This window comes from Populus alba, chromosome 11, assembly GCF_005239225.2.
Source record: "Populus alba chromosome 11, ASM523922v2, whole genome shotgun sequence".
Classification (NCBI taxonomy): Eukaryota; Viridiplantae; Streptophyta; class Magnoliopsida; order Malpighiales; family Salicaceae; genus Populus; species Populus alba.
This window is the reverse complement of record NC_133294.1, coordinates 14813945-14823759: the sequence shown is the minus strand read 5'-3', so window position 1 is coordinate 14823759 and position 9815 is coordinate 14813945. Positions and strand designations below refer to the sequence as shown.

Genomic DNA, 9815 nt, shown 5'->3' with positions numbered 1-9815 from the left:
TAATTTGTTGCTTTATTTTAAATTATATTTTTTTAAAATAATATAATTTTTATTTTTTTGTAAGATAAAAAATAGATTGATCCAAATTAATCCAAGACTTATTTTTTGACCTCTAAATTAATTAGATTTAAATACTATACTTTTAGTAACATAAATTTAAATCATTTGAAATATTATCAATGCAAATATAGTATTATATATATATATATATATATTTTTTTTTTTTTTATGGTTATGAAAATTAAACTATTGCGACTGCTTTTTTTTTTTTCCCTCAAACAACTTATTTAAAATCATATATTTAACACGTTAAACAAGCTACAAAATCAAATATATAAAGTTAAAATAATGTTTATGGCTGAATTCAAATTCAACGATTGTACAACCAGCATCAAACATTGTAATTTCTTTTTATTTATCTAACTATAATTTGCAGAATATTCCATAAATAATCTCACATATACTATTCACTCTTCCAACTTCTTTAACATTTCACAAGGCACACGAGAAATTCTAAAACGCCTAAGACAAATCCACATAAAATGCAGCTTATGATCTTCTCCATAAAAACTTGAAGACATATACGTACCATCCCTCTTGCAAATTTCTTCGGCATTTACATTTGCAAATACCTAATGCCAAAAACAAAAATAGTTAGCATAAACTTCACATCAGTGAAAAATATCATGAGCACTGTCACACTCAGCAATAGCGCAAGTTCTTCTAAATCTCAAACCTCGCTAACATAACATGAAATTTTTGTACAGATACTTCATTATAGATCATTAACATAATATTTTTGTATAAATTACTTCATCATGAATCACCATCATTGGAATTTCTATGAACAACAATTAATACATATGAAAATAATATACTAGTTTTGAAATGTCTTTTTTCCCAAGAGAGAGCCTCCTTATCCCCTCTGACACAAGTACGTCCACTTATGCAATCTTTTTAAACAATAATTATTTAATAGAACACAAGAATTAATCACTACGAATTGTTGGATCACTTTGACACCAACTAATGCAGGCGGAAACAAAACAACGACAGCAAGTACAAAAACACATAAAATATGATGAAATAAGGTTAAAACACCAAAAAAAAAAACCTTAACACCTTTTTTTTTCCTCCTAAAATATTAATTTGATCAAATTTGCCTCCTTAGAAGGTTAGAAATGCTTTTAAATAGGCTAAAAATCAACCTATAATAAAAAATGGAATCAAAATCCTAAAATATAAAGGATAATAACATCAATTCCGAAACAACACAAGAAATCCAAAAAAATCAGGGAAAATTAGCTAAACAAGAACTTTCAAGAAATCCTTTTAGCGTATGGACCACTTAAGGCCTAATAAATGTTGTTATATAGGAACCTTTGTCAAGCAAATTACATGGATGGTCTAAAAAATACTTTTACAGACTAGTAGGATAAAGTTAAGTCTAAAAAGAGACTTGGTCATGTCAAACTAATATAATTGCTAAAATGAACCATAATTTTTTATTCGAGTTTGAACTTTTACAGAAGATTCTTAAGGATTAATTCCATAAAAAAGCTTTGAAAGATTGTTTTTGTTATTTTTCTTGATTTTCCGGATATCTTGTGTTATTTAGGGTTTTATGTTATTTTCCTTTATATTTAATTTTTTTTTATTTCATTACCTAGTTTAGGTAGATTTTTAGCCTATTTAAAGACATTATGAACCTTGTTGAGAGATAAACCTTGTCAGATTAATATTTTAGAACTAAAAATAAGATTTTAGGGCTTATTTTTGTTTTATCCCTGTTTCGGCCTATATCGTGTCTTGCTTGTGTCCTTGTTGAGCTTCTGCATGCATGAATGGACAAGGAACTTGTTACAATTCAACAGTTGCATGCATTTTGGAATATGAATTATCACCCTCAGACCTTTCAGTCAAACCAAATCTACCACCTCTAAATTACACTTCATTTGCTACAAATTTTACAAGCAAACTTCATAGCTTAGCTGGTGCTGGATTCCCTGCCAATGTGCCTCAGAAGGTCGATAGACAATTTTTCTTCACAGGAGGTCTGATGCAAACCAATGTCCTGAAAACCAAACCTGTGAGGGACCAAATGGACCTGTGATGATGTTGTTTGTATGTGAACAGGTTTATGGTTCGTGCAAAGCCATCTAAGAGGGTGGCAAACTTCAGATCAGAAGCTGCTTTCTCCATCAACTGATATTAGAGAATAATATAAATCATCCTGGAACCTCACCTAACAGTTTAAGCTATTAGATTGAGATGGTTCTTTGATATGGTATCAGAGCCTTGATGATCTAGTGGTCACGAATTCGAATCTCATCATCCCCATTTATTTGATAAAAAAAAAAATAAGCACAAGATAATGTTGGCCTGTGCAAGTTTCAAGCCTAAAAAGCTTTCACTTGAGAGGGTGTGTTAGAGAATAATATAAATCATATCGTAGGACCTCACCTAACAGTTTAAGCTATTGGGTTGAGATGGTTCTTTGATAGCTGATCTTCCCAAATGCTATTTACTTCTCAGTAACAGTCAGACCATAAACTGTTCTGATGATATTTTTATTCTTTTCTACTGGTTTCTTGAAACTAATTCTATTCATCGACCCTTTTCCAGATTTGTTCTCTCTGAGCAATTTGATCTTTAGAGAATACTTTTATCACCCATGTCAGAGTTGAGGAAAGCAAAAATGCAGGGATTTTATATCAAATATTTTGTTGCTGAAAGTAGGAAATGATACTGACACAAGTGATGATTAATTTTCTGTTTCCCCTATCATTCCTATGCCCTATCTACAGTCTATATCTCAGTAACAGGGATACACCATATGTCATCAACGCCTAGCCTACATGGTGTCCATTTAACATCGTGGGAGATCAGACCAAAGTCTGATATTTCATGGGTCCAAATCTCTACCAAAGTGTTGAAGCATGCGAACTTGCTAACAACTGCATCACTCTCATGACAACAAAGAATGATAACACTCGGCAAGCTTGGTTTCGATGGAGCTAAGTTTTTCTACGTTTTCTGGATAACAATTGAACCACAGAGGACTCCAATCCTTTGGTTCACAAAGGATTACAACTACTTGCCGATAAGCTAAAACTAATGAAACTAATATTTAATGAAGACTTAAATACTTTTCTTACAAAATGGATGCTGCTAACATCTCAACATGAAATATAAACCCAAGTTAATATTCAACCAATATCAACTTCAATCAAGTATTTTTGTTAATTTAACATAAGGTTAGAGATTCCACTGTGGAAGAGAAATATTAAAGCAGACAGCTGAGCCCTATTTCTACTGAATACATCGTTTTTGGTCTAAATCCAGCAACTTTAAGAGAGAGAATGGTTTAAATCACAATGAGGATGAGTTGAAAATCCACCACTCATCTCGAATGCAAACTAGTAAATCACAACTTGTACTTCATTACAACACAGGAATTTGAGAAGGATCGTTGAGCCACTAATTCCATTTTTTTAAAAGGCTCGGATAAACAGCATAAATAAACTGAGAGGGTTTATAACTAAAAATAAATAAACAAACAAAACCAAACACTTCAGTTATTCCCACTTCTATTATGATGCAGGCACTCATCAACTGTATCCACAATGCTGCATGATAGTTCACTGAACTTGGTAAACAGAAGGGAGAAGAAATCAACATAGTAAATGAACCTATAAAGAATAGTATGGCACTATCTAACTATAATATTAGAAAATGGCTAGTGAAACCGAAAACCAGCATCTTACTTGATTTCCCTTTCCCCTGAACCTGTATTTTTAACACAGACACACAGACAACTAATCCACCTTATAATCTAACCTCTGGCATAGCTGGTATTGAACTAAGACAAGTTTTGCTCACGCATCAAAGTTTCTATCTTTTCAACATCTTCTGGAATGTCGACACCATGCGCCTCATGGTCAACTTTTATGACCTGCACAATTTATATACATTTCTAAATATTGAAATTTCAGCAAGCACAGCCTGAATTCTTATTGAAAAGGAAACTAAAAATCTAATTTTTAGTCAATAAAAATTGGAAATACATGCAGAAATCTTAGGATGTGAATGCTACTATAGAAAATAAAACAAGTGGGGAAAAAAAGGCAAATTGGCTTCCAATTTCATCGACTCAGTTTCATTCCAAATTTCCTTCCATATTAACCTATTTTCCGCTGTACATAATGCTAAATAGGATTATTTCAAAATAAAATTGAATTTACTTTTTTATCCAAACAATTGTTTTATGGGAGAAGAATGGCAAAATGGGAAAGATTTTCCCATCGCAATGAGTCATCCAGAAATACCCAAAAGAAATAATTTTCTTTCATTAAAAAAAACAGCCTCATCTGGGGTCTAGGCCATTTTGTAAAAGAAATTTTCAGCACTCCAGAAAAAGGTGCTCAAAATGCACATAAGAGCTTAGAAGTTCTTGCAATGTGAAACCAATTAAAAAAGAAGTTTAGGATAGAACAAGCCAGTCAAAGGGAAGAGACAATGGAAATTTATAATATTACCTTCATTTTATAACCATTTTCCAGGACCTTAAGCTGTTCCAGATCCTCTTCCAGTTGCAGTGGAGTTGGTTGAAGCTCAGGATATATCTTCAGAAACTTTGCATCATAACTCTGGTCAGACATGAGATGATATGCAGTGTTGTTAATGTGCAGGATGGATGACAATGTGGCTGAAAAACATAAGCCAGACAGACAGCCCAGCAACCACCCAAAAAATGAGGAGAAAACTTTTAAAAAAGATGCTGTTTTCATACCTGAATTCCAAGATGAAGCATGTATGGAAATTGTGGATTGACCTTCCCCAATCTGTGTCAAGCGGGAATATAATTGTTAACAGACCAACTAAAAAGAGTTACAAAGAAAATGAGGACAGCCCACATGTATTCGATAAACTCACTTGTTGTAAGGAATTAATCCCCTTGAAAAATAGATAGCGTAACCTTGATTGTCCACCACACATTTCACTCGATTGGGATCAAATGCATCTTCAGGCTTCAAAGAGGTTACAGCTGTGCTAAACACAGCATCAGGGGCTGCCTGCATCCATATGCATAATAGAAACCTTCAACGAAGCTCAAAGTATTAAATAATGTAAAGTACTGCAATGAGATCAAACCAATGCAGTATAATGTTCGAGATGATTTTTATGCTGCACAGCTAATTCATTTTCTTCACTTCACAGGATATTTCAAGTTGCTCAAATAAATCTTGTGAAAATATTAAAATTTAAAAAGATAAACATGAGCTTCTGTTAATTAGATGTATTTTTCATGTTTCAGGAGATGTGTATTATGAAGATATATAAATTCACCTGCAGGGATTTAACAATTCCATCTATTATCTCAGGTTCAATGAGAGGCTCGTCCCCTTGAATATTGACAACCACATCATATTTCTTATCTAGTTTTTGAAGTGCTTCATTGCACCGTTCCGTGCCTGCACAATAGAAAAGGAATGTTAACCATTGACAAATCACATAAAGTTCAGATTTACAATGAACAACAAAGATACCTACCATTTCGACAAGATTCTGAAGTCATTACCACATCAGCACCAAATCCTCGACAACATTCTGCTATTTTTTCATCATCTGTTGCCACAACTGCAATGGAAAAGATAATGAAAGAGTTTGTGAACACATCAACAAAAGAAATTAGACTATTCAGCTCACAGAAAATAATCTTTTGTTGATCCTATTCACATCATCATTACAACTACTGTCTCAAGCATTTTCAATGCCACCTGCAGTTTCCCCCCCCTCTACATGCCAGAAACAAGAAAAAACTGAAGACTACTAACAGCAAGCAATAGTGAGCAAGTTTAGCACAAAACAGACAACCTTTTGGTATTGAACACAATAACAAACCCAAACTTTAGGCATCTAAATGCGTTAAAACATAACCAAATGAACAAGATTAGCATTTAGTTTTTACCCATAAATCATTCAGGTACACCCTCTACAGATATATTCTAGATGACAAAGTTGCATGAAGCGAAAAGGCTCCCCCCATTAAAATTAGGTGAAGCTCGAGATAGTTACATACCTATATGATCCAGTGTAGTTGCCAGTTTGGCCCTTTCCCAAGTTCTCTGTAGATAATCAACTAAAAGTGTGAGTATATAAAGCAGTTTCTTTCCTCATATCAATTAGTACACTATAATTCAAAAGGTTTCCTACAAGATAAACATGCCATCAGATATCATATAGATAATCCCACTTCTTTTCGTTTCGAAAGATGAAAATTTGACAATGAAAGATCAATTAATAAGAACACATTTCTTCGCTAATCTTTACTACTCAGTTTCAGGACGGGATCAACTTAACATATAGTGCCCCAGAACTATGCTGTCGTATCCAACCATATCACACGTTGATCCTTCCGAGAGAGGACATTAATTCAAATCAAAATTCAAAATAATTTCACACAAGCTCGGTTCGGCCCAAAACAGAACTTAAAAAATTGTTTACTTGTGGAAAGTTACATAATTTCAGATATGTTATACAATTAAAGATACCAAAAAAGACTATAAAAAACAGGCCTAGATGGGCAGTTTAATGAGCTTTTGCAACAAAACAAATTACTAATCACTTAATGAATCCGAATATATAAAACCCATACCAGATCTCATATCAAATCACTGAATAGCACCTCCAAAATTCACATACAAAACTAGAGTTAAGAGACGCAAACACTTCAAAAGAAGAAATGAAATGAAAAGGAGGCTAAAGGGTACCTGGATCATGGGTTTGCCAAGGATATTAACAAGTGGCTTGCCTTCAAACCGAGAAGAAGCATAGCGGGCGGGTATGATACCAACAACCTGGCTCCTAAACTTTCTGTACCGAACCAGATAAGCACCAGCGCCAATGGCCGCAGCAATTGCACCCCCGGCTACAATGCCGTGCACGATCCATGATCTGGTCGATGAAGACCCAGAAGAACAGGAGGAGCACATTGTCAAGTTTGGCTGTCGTGAGTGTGGTACTCAGGCTTCCCTGGAACTTGTAATTTACTGGGCACTTGTAAATCTACGAGTGATGACTGATCAGTCATGATGAGTGATAACAGTCATCAGGGGAATCTTTTATTAAAAACCAGAATTGTCCGAACCTATGCTGAAATTAATCTTTAAACATTTTTTTTTAATTAATGTGGCTATTGGGTTTATTTATAATTCATGAGTATCTTAATTAATTTTATGAATCCTGAAATTAATAATTATATAAGTTTTCAATAACCATGAGATTTATAAGACTCGAATTGGTAACTTTTAGAGAACAAACTTAAAATATATCACTTGAACTACACCCTTCAAAATTAATTTTTAAATATTTTAGAGATACGAGTAGGGGTGTTCAAAATAATCGATTAACCGAGAAAACCGAGAAAACCGAAGAAAAATTAACCGAAAAAACCGAACCGAAAGTAAAAACCGATTAAACCGATTTGAAAAACCATAAATGTTAACAGGTCCGGTTCGGTTTCGGTTTTGACCCAGAAACCAAGCCAAACCGAACCGGACCCATTAAACCATTAAAAAAAAAAGTACTATAAATAGTTAAGTTAACCTGGCCTCTCTCTCTAACCCTAACATATTCTCAATTTCTCATCTCAGCCGTCTCCATCTTCCTTCCCATTTTCAACAAAAACCCAATCTTCCTTAATATTTAATTCACAATCTTCCTTTCCCAGAAACCTTTTTCATTGAAGCAACGACAGTAAGGTAAATGACTAAATTCTATCTTCTTTGATTCTTTGTTTCATGGGTTTGAATTTTGAAAGTATTTTTTAAATTTTCAAGTCTATTCCATCTTCATCTTCATATTTTTATTTTCCAGAAATCGTCTCCATCTTCATCTTTCCCAGAAGTCGTCTCCATCTTTCAGGCGTCTTCATTTTAACAACAACAGCAAGGTAAATTTCATCTTCATCTGTGATTCTTTGTTTAGTGACTAAACCCCCAAACCCATACAAAGTACGACCTTGCCTCTTAAGAGCATAGACAACATCCATGACAGTGACAGTCTTGGGCCACAGGCTAGACAAATAAAACTTAAATCTAACTCCCCAGAAGAGGAATCGTTGTCTGCTAGCCTGTGTAATGGTAAGAGCCCCCTTCCCTGATTCCGATCCTGTTGATGTTTTGTGCTTAGAGTGGGCGAGCTAGAATCCTTATGTCAGGTTGGTTGTTCAAAAGACACCTTCTTGTCTCACGAGTCCCGTGTTCTAAGCAGCTCTTGTGCTCTCGCAGCGCTCTCAATCCCGTTATCGGAAGAACTTCCCCCCTTTCCCCAGTAGTAGATTCTTCTTCAATTGCTAACGATGCCCATTCACTAGGAAAGGGATTCCTATTGAGCTTGACTTTATAAAGATTCTTTCCAAGGAACATAACTTTCAGCCACAAAATTGAGAAAAGAAGTTAGATGGGGCCCTCCATCCATGTCCTTCCTCTCCCTTTTCCTCCCATGCTCCTTAAGCCACCCGTTAATTAATGTATAAAACTAATTAGATGATCAAAAAGACCTTCACAGTTCACATGCATATATATGTCTGTCGGTGTATTGTCGGGTGATGAGCAAAAGTTGTTATTTACTGAAAATTTTAATGGGGGTGAATCCGCTATTGAATCATCTAAAGGAAAAAGAAAAAAGAAAAAATCAGGATCGAAAGTAATCTCTTGGTTTAGGAGTGCCTGTTTACACACAGGACATAGCTGCTTTCACATTGTGGACACAGTCCTTTCACTACCAAGAAAATTATTGGCCCCATGCATGAGGGGTTACTTTTGTGCGGGGCATATAGCACATACACCTTTCCTGAATACTTTGGAGGGAAGCTATTTCCCTTTCCACTGTTAACATGTTATAATCATCCAGTTAACTCACATTCCTATCATTGCTCATGCCAGGTAGCTGCCCTGTGATTAGAGGAAACAAGTGGTCAGCTACAAAGTGGATGCATCTTGGGGAATACAAGATCTGAGCTGTTATTGTAAAGGTAATTCTCGACCGCTAAAGGAGTTATTAATGCTATGTGAAGTCATGGTTGTATGTTTCAGGAATTGGTTTTATTGCAGTCATTTGGCATTATTTACCCTGATTATATTGTCATTTGTTAAATAAATGAATTACTTGTCTCATCCTGTGAAACACACATATTAAAGTTCTTGGTAGATGATATCAAATGATTTTCAATTGTTTCTCGTGATTAGTAAGTTAATTTGATGATGTTGGTGTAATCTTGGAATATAATTGTTTTGGGTAATTAATTTACTTTGCCTTATTAATTCCTTTTAAAATTTTGCATTCCTAATTTTTTTAATTGTCAAACTATAATATGTTGCTAATTTGGTAGTGTTTTTTTATAGCATTATCCTTGCTGGATCTTTTGGCTTTTGCTGTTGCTGGAAGTTTTGGATGCTGCTGTAGTGCTGGTGTCGGATTTAATGTTTATGATAATTTATTACTATTTGCTATTTGCTATTTGCTATTGGCTAATGTAAATTTTTTAATGTAAATTTGCTATTGGCTAATATATTGTTAATTTGTTACTATAAGCAATTAAGCATTTCGAAAAAAATTAAATATTTTAATTTCATTAGAAAGCTTATAACAAAATTAATCAAATTATAACATTTTAAAGAGTTTTGATTAAAAAGCCTATAAATTTAGCCCAACAAGAAAATAACATTTTAAAGAGTTTTGATTAAAAAGCCTATAAATTTAGCCCAACAAGAAAATTTAACAGCCCAATTTAATTTAAGCCCATTAAAAAA

The 9815-nt window shown here is 34.0% G+C and overlaps 1 protein-coding gene and 1 long non-coding RNA gene across 3 annotated transcripts; one reads left to right on the top strand and one right to left on the bottom strand.

Annotated features, from left to right (window-relative positions):
• Nucleotides 1–319: 319 nt before the first annotated feature.
• Nucleotides 320–7109, bottom strand: LOC118038371 (3-deoxy-manno-octulosonate cytidylyltransferase, mitochondrial). Of its 2 annotated transcripts, XM_035044698.2 has the most exons (9): nucleotides 6774–7109; nucleotides 6083–6128; nucleotides 5554–5640; nucleotides 5350–5474; nucleotides 4936–5075; nucleotides 4793–4844; nucleotides 4539–4649; nucleotides 3841–3955; nucleotides 320–632 (listed from the first exon to the last, which is right to left on the bottom strand). In XM_035044698.2, the coding sequence occupies exons 1-8, from the start codon at nucleotides 6993–6995 to the stop codon at nucleotides 3863–3865; spliced, it is 876 nt and encodes a 291-aa protein (XP_034900589.1). In that variant the 5' UTR covers nucleotides 6996–7109; the 3' UTR covers nucleotides 320–632; nucleotides 3841–3862. The 2 variants fall into 2 exon arrangements, with proteins under 2 accessions (XP_034900589.1, XP_034900588.1); XM_035044697.2 differs by lacking the exon at nucleotides 320–632 and having other exon boundaries at nucleotides 3518–3955; nucleotides 6774–7108.
• Nucleotides 7110–7608: 499 nt separating this feature from the next.
• LOC118038369 (uncharacterized) lies at nucleotides 7609–9527 on the top strand. Its single transcript, XR_004685761.2, has 4 exons — nucleotides 7609–7763; nucleotides 7879–7954; nucleotides 8949–9037; nucleotides 9408–9527. It is a non-coding gene; the product is annotated as an uncharacterized lncRNA (long non-coding RNA).
• The last annotated feature ends 288 nt before the right edge of the window (nucleotides 9528–9815 follow it).

Excerpts from the sequence above, each read along its gene's own strand:
- LOC118038371 (XM_035044698.2), bottom strand. The coding sequence starts at position 6,995 with ATGTGCTCCTCCTGTTCTTCTGGGTCTTCATCGACCAGATCATGGATC. Across the intron at positions 6,129-6,773 it reads TTGGCAAACCCATGATCCAG|AGAACTTGGGAAAGGGCCAA; the intron begins GTACCCTTTAGC and ends GATTATCTACAG. Across the intron at positions 4,650-4,792 it reads TGCTTCATCTTGGAATTCAG|AGTTATGATGCAAAGTTTCT; the intron begins GTATGAAAACAG and ends ATGTCTGACCAG.